The 25,676-nt window shown below is 39.0% G+C and overlaps 1 protein-coding gene across 1 annotated transcript in view; it reads right to left on the bottom strand.

Moving 5' to 3' along the window:
- LOC148068684 (obg-like ATPase 1) overlaps positions 1-25,676 on the bottom strand; it is a 54,496-nt gene that overhangs the window by 20,277 nt on the left and 8,543 nt on the right. The window contains exons 5-7 of the mRNA XM_087804009.1: positions 14,034-14,209; positions 9,654-9,731; positions 8,563-8,660 (exon numbers count right to left, since the gene is read on the bottom strand). Of these exons, the coding sequence (XP_087660135.1) occupies positions 8,563-8,660; positions 9,654-9,731; positions 14,034-14,209 (352 nt within the window). The remainder of the gene's footprint in view (positions 1-8,562; positions 8,661-9,653; positions 9,732-14,033; positions 14,210-25,676) is intronic.

Genomic DNA, 25,676 nt, shown 5'->3' on the forward strand with positions numbered 1-25,676 from the left:
CATTCCTGATGTAATATTTCTTCATGATAGTTTTGAGTAAGACTCAAACATGTAAAAAAATAAAAACACTGATCCAACTCAATTCAATTCACTTTCAGACTTCTGCTCAATCACTGATCTCTCCTTCCACTCACTCCCTCTCAGTGAACTCATTACTGTCATCGTGTTAAAATAACAACAAAATATTCTAGTTTTGTTGATTTTTAAATACACCAGTTATTCATGGATTTTCATTCACTTGTTGACAAGTCAGTGTCCAGGTGTGCTAGCACCGAAACAGTTCCTGAACTTTATTAGAGCCACTAATGTAAAAACTCTCCCGACTCACTCACATGTTTCAAATGTTGAAGTCTTCCTCTCCAAGATGCAGGAAAGACCATATTTTAAAGTTATTACTTCATAAAGTTCTCCCCCCCGTTTGAAATCTCGGCGAACAAGAGGTTACGAGAGCGGATATCATTTGACGTAATAATGGGCTTCACTCCTCCTCCAGCCAGCTATAATCATGCCCCGCTTTGTTTATACAATGAGTCCCTTTGAGGTGGAGACTTCTGGGATTGATGACGTGCAGTGACAAACTTCTATGCTTGACCAATCACACCAGAGTTGGCATGGTTATGGTAAACAAGGCTAAATCTAAAAAACATAATCGAAAGCAAGTTAATTTACCATTTCTCGTCTCAATAAAAGTCATTGTTGCAGTTGTATTTGGTTCCTACTGTCATATTGATCCAGAAGTCTGTGTAACCTTTGTTGCAGGTGAATCTGGTCTGTGTTTGTGTCTGGTCTGGGTTCTCTGGGGTTGGTCTCGAGGCATTCAGATGGGGTTGGAATTGTCTAAATAGATGAAACCTTGGACGGTTCAACGTCCTTTTCACATGTGAAATCCCTGAATTTTTGTAGTCGCACCGAGCATTTAGGAGTGATCGTCCTTTGCAACTCAAGTGCAGGTGAATCTGCTATGTGTTTGGATATTGAAGTATCGTGTCCAGAACGCGCAGCTGAATCATGAGCTCATGCTAGAACGCTGCAGCGACGTAACAGCACTGCTGCTTCTGAATCAGCAGCTTCTTACACAAGTGATCAACGGCATTAGTGCGACTGGAGACGCTCACTGAAGACTGATGTGTGTCAACACACTCTCATTATGATCACGGCAGACAGACAGAACTCTGAACGCCATCTGCTTCTGCTTTTCTCTGCAGAGAGGATCCATTATTATCACCACTGTCAGAGGCAGAACATCTTTTCACAGCAAACACAATTGAACATTTTTCTCTCAGTAAATGACTCAAGGATCAGGACCACAGAACTGCACTCCATAAAATGAGTTGTTGTTATGGGACTTCAGGATCTGCAGATGTCCCAACAGAAGTCCATAACATTTATGAAGAAGATAAAAATGGATAATATTAAAAATTGTGATCTGAACATGTGATCCTTGAATTTAGTTGTAGAAGCTCCCCCTGCAGGCCAACAGGAGAATAACCTTCATTAGCTGCAGGTGCACTCAGAGCATTATATCAGAAGCTTTTTGAATTGTATCGTTTTTTGTCTTGATTATCTTGAATATTATTATTATAATTAATAATAGTTCCTGATACAAATTATTCATAGAAATGTGGGTCCCATAATGCACTGCAGCAGTCATACAGCAGCTTTCCTGCACCATGTAAGTCTGATTAGACTATCATAGAATCATGCTGGTCCATCTCAACAATAAGATGGGACATTTTAAATGACCATAACTGCTCAAATGCTCCTTGATCTTGATCTTGACCATTTTAAAGAAGAGAAAAAAATGTTTGTTCATGTTTCCGTTGTTGTGACCACAAGCTCATCTACAGTAGAACCACAAACACAGACCTGCAGATGCATCGAGTTACTCAGGTAACAGGTTACTCAGGTAATTTATTATTATTATTATTTTTATATTTATTTATCTTATCTTGTTCTTATTTATTTATTTATTTTTATGAAAAATTGCTGTATTGCTATATTTTATATAAATATAAAACAATCAATAAAGTTCTACCTACCTACCTACCTACCTACCTAGGTAAACAATTTATTTTTGTGCTGTGTGAAAAAATAGAAAGTTAAGTATAGCACATGCATACCTGATGATAATGACTAATGAGTTCACTGGGAGGGAGTGAGACAGAAAAACAAGTTTAGGGCAAGTTGCAGGCTGTTTATTGAGTTATAAATTGAGTTATAAATGTAATAGGAAACAGATTTTGAGCATGTTCTTCAATCAAAATTTTAAATACCAACCTGTTTTAAGTCCTACCACACCAGCTAAAAAAACACATTGACAGTTTACATTACTCATCAACTGGGAGAAAATATGAATAATAAAAGTGAGCGAAAGTTTGTTACGGTATGCTAATTTATACACATTTTAACCTATATATTTTTTTAATAATTGATCACTCTCCCAATATATACTATGGAAACATTAGCATTTTGTACAAATTCAAACACATTTAAACATTTTTTCTTTATTAATTATTAAAGTAAGAATGCTGAAACACATGACGCACACATGTTTGCTGACAGTTTTCTCTCACGACAACTTATTTTTCTCTCTAAAATGGAGAGGAATGAACTTTGAATTTGAAATGTACTGCTCACACTGGTATGCATAAAAATGAAACGCAAGGACAGATGCACTTACACAAATGCATTCAGACACACAATCCCTGAACACACACACACACACACACACACTCAAATAAACAAGAATGGCTAATAAAAGCTTCAAACAAGTGGTACCCTGCAGTTCTCAGACTCGCCAGGAGAACACACAAGCCTGAGACATTCACACGGGTCACGCTCGCCAGTTTCCTTAAAGGTCAACTCATCTACTTAAGAGGCAACAATTTACTTTAATGCACATTGTCCAAAAGTGGGAAGAGAGGTAAAAGAAATGGCAGGAGAAGAAATTCGAAGATGATAACAGGAGTATTCTCAGGAGGGTCTTTTGCCATTATGAAGTGTGACGGCCAACGGTTCTCCGAGGGAAATAGATTGGAGAGAATTAAAGTATGCACGGCGGCATTGTGTGAAAAATGCACTTAAAATATCTGAAGAAGTTTGGAATGGACCCGGGAAACTAAAGAGTTGCTAAGTTCGACTCAAGAGTTCTTGTTAAACTAGACACATCCTTAAACATTATCCTGTCATGGTGGACGTTTTGGGTCACCTATGAAGTTGAAAGTGTTTAAAACAATTGTCGCTTTTTGTCTGAACTAGAAAAAATGTCTTTGTATTTCTAATGAACAAATTTAATGCAAGAAAGTTATATTGGATGAAGAATCAACAAATCACTTCCAAAAATACATCATAGGCATTATGTGTGGAGCCAAGATACAATGATTCAAAAATGCCAAATGAAAAGTTCAAGCTATAAAATTAGCCTCATTTATGATCTATGAAGTATTATATTGAAATAAATTGGGAGGTTTATGTGAAGTTGACGTCAAGTCTGAATGTTAGTTGAGTCAAATTGTATCTATAATGGACCCTTTTGCTTCAAAAAATTATTTAAATGGACTGGTTTTATTTTATTTATTTTTATTGCTATGATATAGTGGCTTGATAGCCTTTTCCAGGATCGACTTTAATATCCGCAGTTATTAAGGATCATCGTTTGTTTAAATGAAAAAATATAAATATAAACTTGACATATTTAAAATACCAAGCATTATTTGCTTGTTGAAGAGTCAGTATCAATGTGTTTTTAGCTTTTGTGGTTGGACTCGAAACATTTACGGACTCCCTCTCAGTGAACTCATTATACAGTCATATAAAATCTTATTTTGTGATTTTATAAACCATTGTAATGTTTTTTATCACGCTGATGCTTCGGGGGTTAATTCAGTGAGAAGCCTGCGTAACTCTTGACTCATGTGCAGGTGAATCTGGTCTGTGTTTGGGTGGTCCAACTGCAGATGCTCTATTCTCCAGTTCTAGATGAGATACATTTCTAGATGGGAAAACCCTTCTAACATTTGAAAATGCTGTCGACAGGATGGCTAAAAACAGGTTAATGGACTTATTCATTAGTCTTCCTGATGGAATCCAAATTCATTAAATGAACGTATATAACATAAACTGGCACAGCTGACGGTGAATTATTTGTGAAAACAAGGTAACAGCGGGCAGACGGCTGGCAGCACATCATCAAAACTCTTCCCTTCATTTTAATGACCCTCTCTAGCATACGAACTGTTGAATGTGTCACAGAGAAACGTCTCGGGGGCAGCTCTCTGACGCCAACACGAGAGGAGAAAGCCTCTTGATAGACTCTTGTAGATGCCATTCCCTATCACGCAATGCCTCTCAGTCATAAACACATGACAAATGCGGCCTTAATCATTTTTTACGAGCGGGGATGTGCAGGGGGCAGTGCATGGCTGGAGGGGAGAGGGGAGCGGCGAGCAGCAGGCGGCCCCCTCTGCACAGAGGAGAGGGCTGCGTGGTAAAGTCTCCTCTGGAACATCACGGGGCTGATGCTTCTTTGATCTCCACACCGCAATTACACCAGCATCCAAATGAGCGTGGAGTCGCCTCTGAAACAGACTTCAAACATGCACATTCTCATACACATGCTCTGTATAGGATTGGAGCCATGTGCCCTCTCTACAGTAAATGATGTTCTGTCTCCAGCAGTGAACTCTGGGATGAAAGGAGGCCTTGCTCCTCGTCTGATCCTTCTATTAATGAGGGTTTGCTCAAACTAATACTGTGTATTCTTGTCTAAACAAGGGCAGCGTGGTATGAGGCTTTTCTTCTCCAAACAAGATGTTCTTAGTTAGACGGATTTGATCGCCAGGGTCGTTCCGCCAAAGATGTCCCTTTCGTGTCCGGTCCATTTGAAGAGCTCTCCGAAATGTCAAAATGTATTGAAATGGATACAAACTGAAGCAGAGTGAATGACCTGATACCAGTTTTAATGTCATTGTGAATTGATTTATATACTTTTAAACACATTTTAACAAAAACTATTTCTCTGTCTGAAAAGTTATACTTAGAAACTCGTATTTATTTCAAACCCGATTTTCATTTTCAAGTTTGCATTTGACCTTTTTAAAAAAAACAACCATTTTTTTCACTAAAAATAAGAATTTATCGAAGCATCACATTATGCACTTTAAAAAATGGATTTGTTCTCTTCATCTAAAAATGTTTGAACAGCGGTCAGCGGTTTATTCATTTTGAATGCACTTGAAGTAGATTCCTCAACATTGACCCTTCAAGGTGCCTCCTGTAGAGCATGTCCAACTAGGAGGAGTCCCTGGGGCAGACCAAGGACTATATGGTTGGACTATGTTTCCCACTTGTCACATAATTGATGCTGAGTTAAATATAAACAATACTATAGAAAAAAACATGAACACAAAAGCTCTATATTTATAAATACTTTCACTTTTTTGCAAGTATGAGAAATAATCTGAAGGGCCTCATAACTACATTCGAGGGCCACATGTGGTAACACCATTATGTTCTGGCTGTTATAGTGACTCTGTTCCTTTAAGCAACATCGCAGACTACATCACTTAAACCCTTGCAGGAGCCATTTTGAGCCAATTTATTTGATGCTGTTTTAATAGTTAAATTGGTTTGGTTTGTCAAACCTTACATTTTAAATGGAATGCTATACTTGCTATCTTAGCTTGTAGCATGAGAATATATCCTGAACACTGTATCTGTGTATATTTGGAGAATAGGAATATAGATTTTGTAATTTTGCAGTTAGATAACAAACCTTTAACATTAAACGTAGATTTTTAAATACATTCATATATTGTGTCTTAAATTAAATTAATGTTATTTGCTCAGGGCTGAGAAAGAACAACAGAATCTGGCAAAAAAGAGAAGTAAGACTATGGATTTATGACTCATGCAGGAATATAATAATATATTATTTGTCTCACATCAGTGGTCCTTGACCGACCATCACCAGTACATAACAAGAGGCGAAATAAAAAACTAAAACATTGTAATTGAAATATATATATCATAGCAATAAAAGTGAACATTTGACTTTTTCACTGAAATATAATAAAACCAGATTTCTTTTTACCCAAGGAAAACCCAGTGACCCAGTTGAGAACCACTGAGCCACATAGTGTCTTAAACATGTCTTGGAATTCAACAATATTCGATAAAAAATTAAGAGAAAATGATCCTAAATTAGAGCCTTTGAAGGAAAGTTACGACACCTGGACAAAGTGCAGTAATTGAAGCGCCTTAAGTGAGAATCCTGACAGACAAGATGAAATCTCTCTCCTTCCGCTTGCTTTTCCTCCACACATTAAAGCTGAGATTGCAATTTGTCTTGCTGTTTTCTTTGAATAGTCTTTAACCGTATCATCATCTCAACTACGCTGCTGGAAAAACACGGGAGCATGGCGACAGCCAAATGGCAGTCTGGCGTCTCTGCCGCAGACTAGCTGCCATTGAGGCTGAGAGCAGCATTTATTGCACAATTAGGGCCAGCTAGATCTACCTGTAATCTTCTCCATACAGGTGTGAGCTGCTCTCTGGACAAGGGAAGTGACTCATCACTTGTCAAGCGGGCCACACTTTGATGTCAGCATTGTTCACGGTGAAGCCCCCGGGGACTGACGAGCACTACTGTTTGCCTGTTTAAAACGGCCGGGTGATTTATCACATTTCACACAGTTTGAAAAAAAAAAAAAGACAAACACGCAAAGTGAAAAATAAATCTCCTCTTAGCTATGACGGACGTTCCACATGCCATGAATCATCTGATTTACGAGTTATCTTCCCCCCTCCCTCCCGTCTGACAGTCATACCTTCTTGTCAGGAGCGTTTTTAGCAAACACTGGTAGGTAATCAACTTCCCTTGTAATACAAAGCTGCCAGGTGCGACGCTGAAGCGCATCTTCGGAGAAGTGACACGGCGGGTCTGCGGGGCAATTGGAAAAGTGCGATAACGATCGGACGGGACGCCGAGGAAAAGTAGTGCGTCGTTCTAATGGTCGGGAGGACCTTCTGTTCTCCGTGGCCTCTGGGATCACTGAGAGTTTCTGATTGTCACAACCATTAACTGTAAATATTATCATTTAAAACGACAGTTTTGTGGTCACTTCAATGATAAAGTCCACAGCTCTATTTGACTCTGGTCTAAGGAATTATAGGTGCAAAGATAACTATATTCTTCATGTTTGTAACAGGAACACATATTTATACTGAAGAAATGGCTTTAAAAATCTCACTCTTTTAATGTAATATTGTACATTAAAGGGACCGAATTAAACTTTTCGTTTTTTACTCACCCTCATCTTCCTGCAAAAAGACACATTTAAAAACATCCAAATACCTCCATGCTCCTCGTCTGTAAAGTTCATCTTCTATTGAAGCCTCGACATGAGGCATTGTTCTGAAAAAATTAAACAAGTCTATATTTTAATCAGGGCCGGGTCTAGACAGGCATGTATGAGGGGGCAGCCACAAATCTTGAGGGGGCATTGTGCTGTTACTTACTTACTTACATGTAAGTTTGAGGGGGCACAACATTTATTTGAGGGGGCCAGGCCCCCTCTTGCCCCTGCCTAGACCCGGCCCTGATTTTAATATTGTTTTTAGCAGAAGATACAAGGCCATCAGCCAAATCTTGCGCACTGACAATGAGGAAAAAACGCCAGGCAGCAGCTAAGAAACTGATAACTTCAGCTACAAACAAACTTAAAATATACACTTATTTAAGTTTTTCAGAAAGAATTCCTTTGGTCAAGGCTTCAATACAATATGGGTGTTACAAATGGAGGTATTTGGATGTTTTAAGTGTGTCTTTTTAGAGGAAGATGAACACAAAGAGTTCCGAGCTCCAGTCGCTACATTCAAGTGAACATACTTTTTTGTCTATATCGTTGACCAATCAGAATCAACTGTCTCTAAGAACTAGTAAGGACTTCATGAACCTGTGGTGAAGTCAAAGTTGTTGGGTCTGCAGCTTTCCCTCTGAACAACATCATCTCAGCAGAGTGGTGAGAGGGGGAGATTTAAATGGCAGCAAACTATAGTGACGTTGTGGCTAGCCTGGAGGCGTCTCCTTTTTCAAGAACTAAGAATTAAAAAGATTGTGGAAATGTTTACTGCTAAAGCATCAATTTCATAGTCAACAGCAGTTTCAGTTTCAAACATAGTTTCAAACAAGTCCTCCTTCTGTTTAGATACTGTAAAAGATTATTCTTGAATAACCTGAGTTAAATTCCTGGACTTTATCTCAATTAGTTATCAGATGAGAATGAGGAGAAGGTTGATGGAAAATAAGGACCACATGTCAGTGTATTGCTAATGAAGTGCAGAGACTGGAGGCTGCTTGGGCTTGGCAGAGCGAGATGTTGTGTTAGAGCGTACTTAGTGCCACCTCCAGGCAGATTCTCTCACAAAGATATGACCGCTTGTGTCAGCAGGAGGCTGCAGTCACCAGATCAGTGGGAATAAGTTGCACACACGCACACTCGCACACCTTGTGTAGCCGCCACAGCGATAGAAAGCTTTTCTTTGGAAAGTTCAATCACTCACCATTTGTTCTTTCGTCTGATGTAGTCTTTTTCCGAGAGGTTAACGAGGTAAATCATGGGTTTGGATGTTAGGAACAAGTATTTGTTCAGCACTTCGATCTGCGACAGAGACAAGACGAGACAGGCAGTGAAAACACAAAACTTTTCAAGGTAACTTTCAGGGCCGTGGGCGGCTGCATCGCAAATTGTTTTTCGAGACTCACGATCTTACGAGGGGTTTGGGTATTTAAAGTATTTGACAATTAAAACCTGTTGTCGACAAAACGCAAGTCCATGAAAACAATGGAAAAAGATTCATAAATGCATCAAAAAAGTAGTTAAATACATTCATATATATATACTATTATGATGCGAAATGAGCATGATTAGCTTGATCACTTTAGCTTAGCTAGTTTTTCCATGTAGTTAATCTCTACTTTATGAACCCCATTTTCCTCTCAGGGTCCAGATGTAAACGTCAATGTTATATATTATCCTGCATACATTTTATTTAAGTTCCTTAACCCTCTTGTGATTTTTTGTTTTTTTCGGGCCTTTGGGTCAACTTGATCCTGAGTAATAGCATGGGGATGCTCTATCGCCCAGTTCCCCTGGATAGCTGGGAGATTGTGGCAGTTATAACCTTTATAATTGTATGTCTTTTGTTATTCAAAAGTGTAGAAAAGTATAACTTCAATAAATGTGTTCTAGTTGTCAATATAAGGAAGTGATTGGATTTAACAGTTGGTTTAGGGTTCCATCTGGATCAAGGAAGGGATTGAAGGTTTCTTCCTTTACTTCAGTGGCTCCTCAGAAATGTACATTGAAAAAGCTCTTTATAAATCTAATCCAATCACCGAAAATAATCAACTTTGGTGTGGCAAAATCTACTTTACCAAATAATTTTACCATTTTTTTTTTCATTTATGTGTTTGTATAAAAGAGATGTGAAGCCGCCTCCTTGGCAGAGGTATGAGCTGTCTCAGCTCCTTCCTAATGAACTGTGTGGATCAAGTCTGGAGTTCTAAACCAAATAAATGCTCTTCCATCATCATTCACTGTTTAAAACATGGCGGAACTTTAATCTACTCGACTACAACATCAAACGCTTACCTCCTTGTCGTTCCAGTGATAGTAGCGAACACTTTTCTTTTCATCCACTACCCAGCTCTTGATTTTGCACATGACGTCCTGTTTGGGGTTGAAAGAGAATGAACAGGACGACTTTAAAGGAGATGAAAAAGGATATAAACCCAGCAGGGTACCTGGTAATTATTTCCGAAATGCATGGCATCCTGATGCCAAACTGAACAACGCACTTGCAGGGGTAACATTCCTCTTCCCTACCCTCCCCCCCCATTTCATCGTAACGAGATAAGAATCACAGTTTTGAATATAAATACTCTCTTGGGATTAAGGCTGAGAAGATCAGTTAGTCTGCTGTAAACGTTTTGCTATGTTCCCTCCGGAAGGGTTAATCAAATACAAACGGTGCCCATTAAAGAATGGAAAACACACAAACTTTGTCCACACAAATACAAACGCACACAACTATACACAACACAAAGTGTGTGTATAGTTGTGTGTGTGCCGAAGAATGCATCCGCCAATCGTGTAACTGTCTCATATGGTTATTGAGAAAGACATTTCACTGTTTTTCATGAGGGAAAACTAAACAAATATAAAATCTGCTTTGATTTATGATTTGGTTCGGATCGTTTACGTCAGAACTGGCTCTGTTATGGTACTGAGCAGTGGTATGAGGCTCTTACTGTTTCTAAACAGAAGTGAAACTGTATCGTGATCCTTAAATGCATAATTCAATTTACAAATGTGCCATTTCAAACAAATATGCAGAAATCCTAAAACACAAATTCAAGAATTACAGAACCTAGAACACGCTCAATTTCCAGAACGCAGACCAATTGGACAGGTGTGCCATGGTTACGACTCTTATGTGTGTAATGGGATATATCTTAAGTATCATTTGTTGCCATGACGCAGTCCCACAAGGCTTTTTGAAACAATAATAGCTCCATGCAGTGCTACCCTTGAGGGAAGGATTGGATAAACCTCTGACTATTAATACTTGGTTTCCCAACAAAACAACGTCATGGTTTAACTGTCTTCATAAAAAAAAAGTTAACCAGATTTCTTATGATATGTGTGCTAAGAAACACATTGACGCCACTACCCAATGTGTCGCATCACTCGCTCCCATATTGTAGTGCAACAGTTTGTAATAATACCTTTTAAATCAGTCCAAGGGATTTGAAAATTCACAGTGAAAGTATTGTAAAGAAGATTCACTTCTTTAAACAAGAAAGTTGTCGTCAAATTGTCAATTTTGTGCAGGTTGAGAAACGTTACCCAGGGGTCTAGTGTCATGTGCTTTCATGGGGCCCAGAATTCCTGCCCCATGGTACCGAGGAACTGTACCCTCCCGTACCCTCCTCTCCCCTTGCTTGAGAAAAGCAACTTGGGTAAACCACTCCGGTGCACTTGTCAGCCGAGAGCGGGCAGGACCTCGACAGGATCTGGGAGCGGAAGTGGGCGGAGAAATGGGAGGGAGGTCGTCATAAAATTTCTAATAAAGAAATTGAGCCTATTATTGTTGATCCAGCCCCACAGAAATTAGCGGAACACATTCTTTTTGTTCCTGTCAACTTGACCTCCCCCTTCATATAAAAACTCCCCCACCCCTGGAACACTCCCCCTACCTCCTTTTTCCCTCCCCGAACCCTTGCAGCACTTCACAATCACACTCCCTTCTGAAAGAAGTGAGGAAAAAAAAAATCTTGCCAGAGCTTCAATTACACAATGGCAGAAAAAGCTCCACACACTGACCCCCAGCCAGCTGCATTCACTCTCGGCACATCTCTCTCCACAGGAATTCTAAAGGCCTTTTAGTCAGGCAGCCAGAGTGCAGCCAGCAGGAGAGAGCGCAGGAAGAGCTGCATACACTCCGCCCGCGCCGGCCCAAGTCTTCACAGAGAGATTAATCATCTGTGAAATGGAAACAGCAAACGGCCAGTGACACAGGCTGAACCCGCTCCAGGTTTCCCTCATCAGTTTGCAGCCGCCGTGCGGCGCTCCTCTAACAGGCAGGTGTTAATAAAAGACATATAGGTCCCACAGGGGTCAAACACATATGCCTGCCACCATGAGGCGCCGCCGGTGGGCCGGCTCCTTATTATTGTTCTGCAAGGACGGGGATCTGGAGGATTCACGGAGACAAACGCCGAGGAACATTGTTCTCGTAAACACACCAACCATCCCTTTGGACGACGAGCCGCGTCTGTTAACTTCTTAAAACAAAAACTCTGTTTACAGTTTTAATCGCTTCCTCGTGCATGTTTTTCTTTCCGCGAGACTCGTTTTAACAGCAGGAAGTTCATAAAAGAAAGATGCCCCGAACGCTGTCGAGAGGCGTCAGACTTAGGATGCTGAGAACTCTGTCTGCAGACGAGCGTCGCTACCTCGAGCTAAACCCAAAATGAGGTTGAAAGAAAAGGATATTTAAATTTTAAATGGCTGTATTTCTCATCACAGGTGACTTTTGAGAGCAGCCTGGGGACAACATGAGGCCAACGTGGAGCAAATAAATACTTTATTTTAAGATATTTTCCCTTTTTTCATCTTGTTTGAGGACTGCTCGTTCCACAAAATACCTTAAAAGAATATAAAAAAAGTATTTTGAAAATAACAAAAAAAGAAGCTTGTATGTACATTTTCAATTAAAATGTATATAAAAAGAATACATTAAACAAAAACTAATTTAAATCTTCATAGGCAGTGATCATAATATGATAGCTTTGCGTAAAACATTAACCTGATTATTAAAACAATGCTCTTGATACTTTATTATAAATACAAAATTGTGAATGTAAAACATCATGATCAATGTCTGCCTTGTAGATTTACATCAGGGGATTTCTTTACCTGAGAAGTGCCCTTGAGAGGCTCTTTTAATTAAAATTCATTATTATTATTATTATTATTATATATTATTATTATTATTATTATTATTATTATTATTATTATTATTATTATTATTATTATTACTAGTAGTAGTAGTAGTATTACATAACAACCCATAACGCTTATAATTTGGCTTTTTTTTTGTAAGTCAAAACTAAGACAGCAGGTGACCCCACTAAAACCCCTGCAGGAGCCAAGGACTAAAGCAATTATTTGTTTGCCATTTTTGATAGAAAGTAGATAGAAAATCCATTGGGTAACCACAGATAGAAGATTTAAAAGCTGCTATTTAAAGACGAACATTTTCAACTGAATGCTATACTTGCTAGCTTAGCTAGAGCTAGCTGTAGTCATTCTGAGATAACATTTACTACAACGTAACACTTTGAATCTTTGTTTCTTCTTTTTAAGATTAGAATCTAAATTGTGTAAAGCTCACGTTAAGTTACAAACTTGTTATTTCAAATATCAAATTAAAACATTTTTTAAATAAATTCTGCTCTCAACTGACTTTGACGTGATTTAACCCTTTAGGTTCCTCAAAGGGTTAAATTGCACCTGAAAACACCTCTCGTACTTCAGGAGCAGATTTGAGTTGTTGGACTCACAGAAGAGTGTAACATTCGTCGGCACACACACACACACACACACACACACACCTACGGCACATGAAACACAAACAGCGTCTGCTCGGAGTGTGTCGCGCGCCGGCCTCGCCCCTGAGACAATCACACAATCCCTCCCATCTGAAAGCCGGTTTGATAAGCCCCATTCTTCACCGTCTAAAGAGGTCTTCTATAGATTTGCGACGTGCGCACAACCTTTGACAAGTAATGTAGATCATTTTTATTCATTGCCTAAAATTGTTAGCAATTATGTGTGTAAGCGGCCACCTGCCTAGCCTGAATGGCTCCTGTCTGTGGGGGCTACACGGGTGTGCGGGGGGTTCGGGGGGGCCGGGGGGGGTGGAGAGAGGGGAAGGAGTTTGACGGGAAACAAGCAGACACGGGGGCCTCGGCAGCAGGTGAAATAGCCCCTCTAGTTAGCGTAATGGCCGGTCAGAGCCTCCGCTCGCGGGCCCCGGTTCACAGCCTGAGTCGGTCGACTTCCACCGACATTTACATTCAATTAACGGCAGCCGCTCGTTACTAAACGTAAGACATTCACCTTCTCGCCCGGAGGAGCTCACACAAACATTCATCCTACGCGTCGGGCCGACGTATGGCCTTCCGCCATTTCTGTCTCTGAGCAAAAGCCCTGTCATGATTTGAGTCTAACTTTGAAAAGGAGCGCTGTGGAAACACTTTCATTAGCCCGCTGCTGCGACCCGGGGTCACGCGCTGAATAAGTAACTCTCTATTAATGATTTCTACAGCAGAAAACCTCTGACCCCTGATCACTTTCAATCTCTGGGAGGGAAAAAAAATAGAGCTGGGGACGGGGGTTGGGGGGGGGGGGCTGTGTAGGAGGGTTATTATTTGTGACTCACGAGGGGGGCCTGCTGGGACTCACGTATTCTGGCTTGAGCTTCTTGTCGCCGCCTCTAATGGCCGTCTTCTCCAGCTTGTCAATAATAGGGAAGATCATCTCCTCATCCTTCATCCTCAGCTCCTCGTGGATGATCTCCATGTCCCTCACGGGGTCCACGACCCCCTCCACATGTGTGATATCCTCATCCTCGAATGCACCTGCAGAGATGCACACGTAACATTGCGGTTCAATTTGTGAGGCAGAATAAAGACATGTTCAGGATTCATTTAGTCAAACTTAAATGCATATAAATGACCCAATTCTTTGTCTGTTCTTTTTCAATACATGTACGTTTTCTTGTATTCTGATTATCTTTATAAAATTTACTGACATGTATACTGTGTGTATAGGAACCTGGTGTTTTTTTTCCAGCTAAAATGCAACATTTTTCTTTTGTTAGCTGCTTTCAAAGTATTTTGCTGACATACCTGCTATGTTTTTTTTTAATGGAAATTGGTTTAATAATTTGATGCCAAGACAAGATAGTGAGGGTATTCACTATATCAATTTAAAAAACAGTTGTCTTATAAGGATGTGGGTTCATGGAAGTAGAAACACACCAAAATTCCCTTAACCCTCATGTTTTCTCTAGTCAGAGACGTGCGGTCAGGGTAGGCAGGTGAGGCAGTGCCTCACCTCTCAATATTAACCAATCAAAAGCAACATAAGGTGGGTTTATCTTTCATTACAGCATCAGTACTTACACAGACAACAAGGTGTGATCGATTCATTGTAACATAACCTTTTAATACAAATGTAGCACTGACGTCATAATGCTGTCAATATTATTTAATTCAATTTGAATCTGGAGAGTTTTTGCTAAACTTTACGGTAAATTCCCCTCAGTAGGAGGAAATAAACATGAGGCTTTCAAATTAAGAGCATTGAATTAGCTGCTTGTAATCTTCCTTGTAATCCTTTATTAACACGGCCATACTCTATACTTTTTAAATCCGTTTGCTAATCCTTTTTAAATTATTTATTAGTTCATTCATTTTTTCTATATCTATTGATTGTTTAGAAACAAATTTAGATTTTCAGCAAATTGAAAGGTCTCAGATCATTAAATATGGTTAAAGATTTTGAATATATAATTTAAAATAAATGGATAATTAAAACATAATATTTCAGCTATGACTATTATGTCATTGTCATAGATGACTGGTTTATGAAGCTATAAATCAATATTTACCCAAAATACATGACTGCTAGATAGGATGTAGACAAACATCCCACAAAATATCACAACAATTCAATATTGACTTTTTGAGAAATTATTAATTAAATCATTTATTTTTAAACAATCTTAGTCATATGATGTTGTCAAAGATGAAAGATTTATGCTATAACTGGAGTGGAGGTGAGGACATCATTATTATAAAATCATTTAAATCGTGTTTTAAAAATGTCACCCAAGCCCATACGTGTGTGTGCTTGTGTGTGTGTGTGTGTGTGTGTGTGTGTGTGTGTGTGTGTGTGTGTGTGTGTGTGTGTGCATGTGTGTGTGAAGAATGCTGATGAGATATGAAATAACCAGTAGCCAATTGAATAAGCTTCCCTTTGGGGTTTATATACTTGTAAAAGTGACACTAAAGGAGTCAGTGCCTCCCCGACCATGAAACTACACAGCACGTCACTGTCTCTCGGTCAAGGTGACCTGAAGGCCTGTTTGTGGTATCCCTTGTGTTGCTTCTGGGTCAAGGTAAACACAAGGGATACCACAAATACCTTTGTTTGTTTACAGGGCCTTCAGGTCACCTTGATCTTGAGATAACACAAGGGTTAAAAGTAGTAGCTTGACACTCTACATCAACATAAAGAAGAGCTACAGTTAAATGTACAAGTTGTTCAAGACAGTAAACATCTTTGTTTAACTATTCTAAGAGTTTATTTTTATATGATAATAAAACATAAAGTAATATTAATATTGATTAATATTGGTTATTGTGTGCTAGTGCTGTAAGGAATTGTCAATGTCAGTATTTTTTCCCTCCGGAATTAAGTTTAAATAAATAAAAGGGATGATTTAAATTTAAAAAGATTGATATTAAATGTACATGTTTTTCCATATTTATCTTTTTTAGAATTTGTATTTAAATACAATGCATATAAAATTAAATAAAATGCATTAAAATACCAATTTTCTGCAAATGTATTACTAATTATTATCTCAAATATGTAGAGAAAGCTTTATTGTGTTTGCAAAGGGTACAATGAATTTTCATTGGGGAACATCTCCTTGCATCGGCTACAATGTCCTGGTCAAGAAGTACAACATATGGCCCCCCAGGAGCCTTAATGATCCACCCCTGTGGTGAGGTTTCATCACAACTTGCAAACAGGTCCGAATGAAGATCAATCGCAGGACAAGATTCAACTTCTGCACAAATTAATTCCTGTTTGTTGTCACAACGCCGCGGATCTCTGGCCCTCGGCAGTAGCTGCACCTTAATTGATTGTGGATCGTTTCAAGAAATAAAATACTGAGTGAAAACAAAAGATCTTTACATGTCACTGTCGAGTCGCTGGTGTTCAGGTAATGAGGCTATTAGCGGCTGCAGCTACTCCTCGTGGGCACAGGAGTGAGAGATGGGCGGCCCCTCCGAGCATCTGTCACTTTTAAAAGTGACAGATTTCAGCTGCGCCGCCGGCTAATTTGGCTGAGTGATCATTACAAAACTTTTTTTGTAACGTAACTTTCTGAGCGGACAAAAATTCCAACTTTAATAAAGTTTACAAGATCTAGGGTATCGACAGCGACTCTTGACACAATGGGAACGTCAACAAAAGTGTCAGCGGAAGATTGAACGAAGCATGACGGTGTTGAGTGAGGCCGCGGCTTGGAATGTGGAAGCTGTAAATGTTTCGTGATGACAGTCGACATATCATGAGTCGACTGACAGGTGAGGAAAAGCCAATCGTCTCCTTCAAGTTAGAGCAGTGAAATATTGATGAGTCAGCGTAGGTGAGTCATCGTTGCAGCATTAAACTGGTTGTTCTTGAGAAAAAAGATGACATTATTGGAGATGTTGAAGTCACTACACTGCACACAAACTGAGCTGACACAAGCAGCCAAAGAGAGACGCCATTTGGGGGTCTTGGTCAACTTTAACATGACTTTAAGACGGAATTACAACTGGGAGGAGACCTCAGGGCAGACCCAGGACATGTCAAAGAGACCATATCTCCTGCTTGGTCTAGGAACTCCTTATTGTAATCCAAGATGAGCGTTGGTTGGGATTGGAGACTTTGGGTGTCTTTGCTTGGATCATGACCCAACCATTCTATTGTATTTTCAGTTTTAAAAGTTGAACATTTTTTGTATTATTCTGCTTTTTTTCTCCTTAAAAATGTAATTGGTATTATTTAAATGCATGATAATTACACACAAATATAAAGCTTCTGGAAAACAACACAATGTAATCATTTGAATCAATGAATCTTATACAAGTCTGTTCAGAATTTACAGTTTAGACTTTGGTGTGGAAATTTATTCCTGTTTAAAAGTATTTCCTCTATATTTCTGCTTTTATTTATTTATGAACTACAGTTCTCCCATCATTCCTTATTATTTGTATTCTATTTAAGAGTGACATAGATATTGAAACACATGACATAAAATATATTTTTTAATTAAAATTGAAAAAGATGTTTAAAAAAAACAAGCAAACAGGTAAAGACGATTAAGTTTATCTTCCAGAAGAGACTTCAATGTGAACTTTTTTAAGGGTCTCTTGTTCACTCTCTGTTGTTCAACTTGGAGGAGGCCCTGGGGCAGACCCAGCCCACGCTGAAGATACTCTCACTTCATCTGGTGACACCTCTGGAGGATGTTTATATCAAGAGATGGATGTCTTGACGTTGCTAACTAATGACAAAAGCTCATATTTTATGATTTCAAAATTAATTTAGATTAGGTATTTTTCAATGGTGACACTGGAATTTGAATCAGAGGCCGGGGACACTCTAAAAGTGCGTAAGCTTACTTCAGGGAAAAAATTGAATAAACACCTTCATTCAATATAGAATCAACAAATAACCCCAGTGGGAAAAAAACCAAGAGTTTAAACCTGAAAAACCCTTAAATAAAATCCATGAATCTCCATGAGCGGCTCGTCTCACACTGAAGCTGCAGACTGTCATTCACTGCGTTGTCCTCGTGAGGAAATGAACTTATCCAATTACTCTTTGCCTAATCAGGCTGTTTTGGTTCCTCTCGTCTTGCAGAGGTACTCCACGCTATAAACAGTTCACTTACGCCGCACAGAAAGGGGCTAATCAGTGGAATTATTGTTTTGCTGCTCCAATTTACCAGCTCCCTGTTCACTCCTGATTGTAATGACAATTTGCGATTGTATCTGTGTGAACTGGGAAAATATAGAGCGGCGTAGTCGTTTAGTTAGCTGCAGGAATATACATCACACGGACAGACACGGGTGACGACGCGCCGCTTCGGGAACAAACGCCACGGCGACTCACAGACACGCCCCTTGCCCCGTATAGCTGGGACAGACGTCCCCTGGAAAAGGTCACTAAGTGCAGGATAATGAATGAACTCTACATTCATCCATGACTAAGAGACGATTTATTAAATAAGACAGACCTATGGCAAGGAGATAATTATATAGATATACTGAAGTACCATATTCGATCAAATGAAAAAGACCTTTTTAAAGCGCCACTTGAGAAACGTGGCCACTAGAAGCACATATTGTAAGTATTTAAAGGTCAACTAGTGTCTATAAGTGTTTTTTTTATGTATCTTGGATCATCAGTATGTGTCTGTTTGTACAAAACTCTCTTTTTCAGGAGATGAAATGTTGTTTACCATAACCCCAACAACCCTGCTGTGATTTGTCAAACATTGTGGTTTGTCACAGAGCGTCATCAATCCCAAATCTCCACCTTTGAGGGACTCTTTGTTTAAACAAAGAGGGCCGTGATTACAGCTGCATGGAGGAGAAGTGAAGACCATTATTACGTCAAAATGGACTTCGCTCTCGTAACCTCTTGTTCGACAAGATTTCAGACGGGGGAGAACTTTATAAAGTAATAAGTTCAAAACATGGTCATGATGAGGGACTTACTGAATTTTGGAGAGAAAGACTTCAACATTTTAAACATGTGAATCAAAAGAGTTGGGTTTTCACATTAGTTGCCCTTTAAGTGACTGGAAGCTACTTCCTGTTTGGGCAAGTAGTCTGTCGCTCCCTTTCTGTTATGCATTCTTTTAAGCAACAATTTTCCACTTCCTGTTCAAGCAACATTTTGCCTCTTTGTATTTTAAGTAGCAATATACTACTTCCTTATTCAGTTTCTTCACTTCAAGAGATAGTGTGCTACTTTCTTTCAAGCGACTATAGTCCTGTTCAGACCACATTCAGCTACTCCCTTTCTAAGTGACATTTGGCTACTACTGTTGTGTTCGGAAGTCAACAAGAGGCAACATCCACTTTTAAAATGGGAATCCAAAGGGGAAAGTGCGAAAAGACAGAGTCCGGTTGAGACTAGATGCATCATGCATCTTCATAATTGAACCCTTCCAAACTCTGCGTCTTATCATGGGTTTGGCTGAAACGGAACAATGCATTTTCCAAGATGGCCGCCACCGTGGATGGGTTTTGTAACCATGGTGTGGTAGCAGACGAGAGACATCTCTGATCGTACGTCCAACAGTCTATGCTAGGCAATTCAGCTCGTCTTTGTTGTGAAGTAATGACTTTTGTGGCGATGAGCAAGAGGGGCAAGGCTATGACATCATCACTGCAGCTTTAAAAAAAAAAAACAGATAACACAGTGAGTAAATCCGACTTGTAGTCGAGTGGGCGGGGCATAATATAATAACCTCCAAAATAAAAGGGCGACTGCTAGATTGAGCTGTAGTCATATAATAGACAAAAAGAATTGGACTTAAAAAAAACAGAGCCACCTGAAAAGGAGTGTCGTCAGATAAAAAAGATGAATTAATAATTCATGGGAATCAGAGAGCAGGGCAGCTGATCACTCACTATTTAGTCATCAGCTGACACTTTAAACTGGCTTCTGCATATTCCAAAGTAATTTCCTTTAATTAATTTCGCCTAATTTAACATTCACATCTACTTCACCGTCGTCCCATTCAAGACACAAATGCATGAGGTGAAAGAGAAAGAGAAATCTGAGGGGGCAATCTCCACAATTAGTCCTTTAACAACCGGGTTGGTGTTGGGTGTGGAGCTGTTACGAGGCTGCGGCGCCGCACAAAGCCACATGCAAGACAGTAAAAAGAAAAGAGGTTAGAAGGGCCTTGTCTCGGGAGTCAGGTCTAATTTTACTGCTTTATTTCAATGCCGTATGTTTTGAAGACACTATTAACAGGTGCTCTTTTATTGGCAGGACAAAAGGGATTAGTCTCTAGAGGATGATTGGTGTTCGGCGGTCTGATGAAGGGTCAGGCTCATTTTACAACGATTACAGGCGAGCGATTGACGGCGTTGTTAATCAGCTGTCTTGAGCGAGATCTAACTTGTATCCAGGAGAGACAAACATTCGTCTGAGTCACATAAAGATCAATACTGACTGAGTGCCTCCTCTGATCCCGCAACCTGGAAGGAAACGTGGTCAAAATAATTCACTTAAATTACAGTATTCATAGACCTCCAAGTTCCTGTGCATGTCTTCACATGTGCGATGGCTAAGAGCACATCTAAAGGACCTGCATTCCTCTCACTGCTTTTAAAATGTTCACGCAAAAAATCAGTGCCGCAAATCTCCTGGTATTCAGAGCAGTAAAAGCCATTTTTACGAGTGTGTCAGGGAAAGCACATTATGGACGTCTTCCTGGCATAAAAACACTGACGATGCTCGCGGATATTTATGTTTCATTCAGGAAACACCTTTTCAACAGTCAATCCAGGATACATGAGACTTGCGGCAATTTGTGGCGCTGAAACAGAGTTTGTGGCGCGTTGAGGGGGATGGATCCTCATGTGTCAGTTATGCCAACGAGTTCTGCCACTAAGAGGTAGTTTGGATGCAGATTAAACTGACAAAGAAAGCTCACATGAAAGAAATGGAGTCAGTTGGACGGTGGCCCTGAAGTACAAAACACATTTCTTCAAACCAGTGTGAAGTAGAGAATCTGCTCAGTTTGCAAAATGGGTCTGGGCTGCTGCTATATAATTTTATTTAAGTAATAATTGACGGAAAGGAAAGAAATTTTAAATTATTGGAAAATTAAAATGAAAAACATAAAAACTATGTGGATCGTGCTCCAAAAGTAGAACTTTACAGTAATGGCAGCATTACCACTTTTAACACAGAAAATATTTGTATAAACATCAATAAATAATAATACTACTTCTTGTTCAGAACCACTTGCCTACTTCTGGTCGACATTCAGCTACTTCCTGTTTGGTTGATATTTGGTAGCTACCTGTTCAAGCAACACTTGCCCACCTCCTCTTCTATTGACATTCAGTTGCATTCCAGTTAGGATTTGCCACTTCCTGTTGTGCGACATCAAACTGCTTCCTGTTGAATCATGTACTAATAATATAGTACTTCAATAATAGTTACTTCACGGTTGAGGGCGAAATTCGTCTACCTTTTGTCTGAGTCGACATCCAACCTGTTTGGCCCAAAATCCAGCTTGTTCCTGTTTTGGTGGTAATTTGGCTACTTCCTATATGTAAAATTCTCACACTACTTCATGACTACATTTAGGCACGACCTTTTCAACCACCCAGCTACTTCTGTTTGCACATTGTTTGGCTACTTCTTGTCATGGTGTTGGCTCTCAGTTACGACCAGTCTGGGTATCATTCGTCTACCTCTTGTTAGAGAGTCAGGTACTTCCTTTTTAGGTTGACAATTAAGGTGATTTCTGGCAATTGGCTATTGTTTGCTGAGGTGCATCTTGGCTACTTCCTGTTGCTGCTCCCTATTAATGCAATTCTTTGCTGTTTCGCAGACTCAGGTACTTCCTGTTCAGGTGACACTCTGGTGCTTCACGCAAAGTATGTTTGGCTCATTCCTTCATTAACAAAATTGCAGCATGATTCAGCCAGTCAATGAAAATCAGTTCCACCATTAGTGTTTTTTTGTTGTTTGTTCAAAATATTGATTTAATCATCAAAGTTTAAAGAGTCCATGAGAAACGTTTTGCAAGCTGTACATACACCGACAGTGTTTCTTAATATTTTCTCATGATTTTAAACATGCACAACCCAAAAAAAATTGTTTTGCTTCTATTTGTGTATTTTACTTTTACCTCACTGTTGTGTTCGACCACCAGAAACTTTCAGTGATTTTGCCTGTTTGATGAAATGGTCGCTGGCCATGCGCACGGTTTGTTGTCCCACATCATTGAAAGGACAAACCTTTTTAGATCCTTAACTACTATAGTGCCGCTGATTGCACGGGCACCAGCAATTTCCTAACCAACTGCCACCCGAACAATGATGTGTTCGGCTTTCAGGCCCTCCGGCCTTTCAAAGGAGAATCATTTCACAGTTTGGACGAGATCTCCATAGCAACTCCTCTTTGAAGGGTTTAGAATCAGCATCCAATAATTCTATGATCATCGGGCCTCGCCATTCCCAGTGGTTATTTTCACAGCGGACGGACGAGGGGGGGTTTGAGGAGGAAGCAGGAAGATTCTACAGTCTATTTCAGGCAATTCATTCTGCGGCCCCATTAGAATTCAAAATATTGCGACCTTCAATCACCGAGCATGTTATCTGGAGCTGTGGCGATCTCCACTCCAGAAGGGTGGCCATTTTGCTCTAATCATCCGCCGAGAGTGGAGGCTGACAAAAAAACTCTTCATTCCCGCTCAAGCAAAATGCTCATTTAAATGCTGTGACAGCAGCTCCGGCAACCCCAAACAGACGCGGGGACCACGCATCGCCACGGCTACATATGATGGACTCACAATTGCAGCAATCTTAAAAAGGCAAAAGTAAACAACTCAAGCACACAAAAACAAACACTTGCGGAATCCTGAGATAGGAAAACAATGGGTGTAAATTATTGTTTGATTTGTGTGAGGATGATAGCTTGTTCGTGTTCTGAAATTCTCTGTTTATGTGATAAATAAACACAAACCTATGAATGATTAATTTACTACAGAAGCGCCAAAAAAGCACAGACCTTTTGCAAAGCCACTTATTTTCACTCATGTTTCCTGTTTAATATCCAACTATTTTAACAAGTGATTTTTAGTTGATGAGATTTCCTGAAACAGCTGATGACGTATCATGATACAGTGTCTACGTTTTCAAAGGCTACTATATGGCACTCATTGGTCTTTGGCTCTTAACCTCTAATTCAATAAAATCTCAGATGGTTTTTAATCTGATGTCGCCACCTGTGACACTTTTTCCACCAAATTAATTTTTTTATTATTTACTATATCATTGATAGCAATGCCACACGTTACAATAACGCAACTGATTTGCACAACACACCACACATCTTGTAATGTACCATAAATGATGGTATTTCAAAACAACGCCAAGAGGTAATAATCTGTTTCTTGACATTAATCAACATTTTCATTAAATTCCATTTATCTTTGTTTTTGTTTTTAACATTTGGAAAGAGTTATCCCCACTCAACATAAAAACATCATCAGTTTATATTAAGTTCACAATTATAAAATTTAAATTTTCATTCATTAAAGTATGAAAGCATCCAACAAAGATTAAATGCAGCCAACAATCTGTTGAGTATTTTTCTTTTACCTACTTTCTATAAAACAATAATAATCCTTGCTATATAACAATTGTTGGGTTGGCAAAAATAAAAATCAAGTCACACCAAATAATGTCAAAGAATAATAACCAATATATATTTCCGTTAGTGTTCAAATGAATGTCTCTAAAAATATAATAGATACCTCATTGCCGGTAAAACAAAAAAGTGAAATTTTTCAACCCTTTCCAGGAAATAATTTTAAAGAGGTGGTAAAATTTTATATTTATTAAGATTTTTATGAAATTATTCTCTACCTATTCCTACTACTAATCAGAATATTTGGTTTGATTTAATTTATTTACTTTTCTATTCAACAGAATGATGTGTTTGATTTAAAATTGTATTGTATTGTTGTAAAATTAATGAATGAGTCGTTTATGTTGCATTCATTTCAATACATAGTCATAGTAACATCACCTTGTAAAATCAAGGTCAATTTTACCAAAAAAGTTGCACTTTCAGGCAAAATCGCAAATAACATCCATTATCTCAGGGTCAAGGTGACCCAAAGCATTGGAAAACACTGAAGATAATGAGGTCAACATAACTAAATGAAATAAATTGCAACATTGAATAATACAAACCAGTATCAATAAAAACAGTAGGAAAAAAGGTAATGGACGAAAAAAACAACCGGTAACATTTTGAAGATAATTTACCCCTCCTTTAATATGAGATAAACGTGGTGTCGTCACATAGCTACTTTTCGTAACTATTATACCAAAAAAGATTTACCTGAAGTTCAGATCAGGAACCTTCGTACCTACGAGAGCTACGTCTGTAATGAATGAATAGTTAAAGTGATCGTTAATCCAAAATGTCAATTTTTTCTCACCCTCATGTCGACTAAGGGTTGGTATTATTATCAGAGAAGTGTCAGAGAGTTATAGGCAAAATGTACAGTATGTCCAATCAAGGTCAATTTTACCAAAAAAGATGCACTTTCAGGCAAAATCGCAAATAACATCCATTATCTCAGGGTCAAGGTGACCCAAAGGCCCGAAAACAAATGTTTGTTTTGAACCTTGTGTTGCTTCTGGGTACAAATACACAATAAATTACCAAAGATAATGAGGTCAACATAACTAAATGAAATAAATTGCAACATTGAATATAAACCAGTATCAACAAAAAGAAAAAAAAACGGTAAAGAAAAATGTGTATTTTTATGAGCAACCGAGTGTTGTTGTTTTTTCAATTGAACTTAGATATGAACATTTCAAATAAATATTTACAAACCAATGAACAAGAATTATACTGCAGAAAAACATTTTTTTTAATTGTGTGGGAAGGCATTATTTTTGTCACAAATAAGTGTTGTTTCCCTTCAAGTTTTGATGTCCATAATCAAATATTTAATCATCATCTTCACAAAGGACATACGCACGTCTTTTGTGCCATTCATCTGTACTTTAGTTGATGGTTTTATAGGAAAATTCTCAATACCCAGTGAATGAAAATTTCTTCGCGACAATGATTAGTTCAGTCGTGACACATCCTCTCGTCGTCTCGTTCATTCATTCCTTGACTTTCTTAACTGCTCTTTCGAAAGCTCATCAAGTTTAGAGTTTGCGATGTGTTGAGTGATAAGGAAAGACTTCTGGAGAGCCGCCATTAGTGGCGTCAGTGCAGAGGCAGATCGGCCATAAATCACAGGCGTCTGCATAGTTACTCAGTTTGTTTTAACGCCTGTAGCAACAGTTTGCTGGAAAGTCAGTGGTGCAATAAGCAAACAAAAAAACACTTTTGATGAGTTATGAATGCTGCATTGTTGTCTGACTTTGCCTCAGATTGCTCACGCACATGATCATGTGTGACAACGATATCCGTTGGCTTATTTACATTAAAGTTGGGGTATCATTTTAAAAATTCCGCACAACATTTTGA

Source organism: Callionymus lyra, chromosome 12, assembly GCF_982586985.1.
Source record: "Callionymus lyra chromosome 12, fCalLyr1.hap1.1, whole genome shotgun sequence".
Taxonomy (NCBI): domain Eukaryota; kingdom Metazoa; phylum Chordata; class Actinopteri; order Syngnathiformes; family Callionymidae; genus Callionymus; species Callionymus lyra.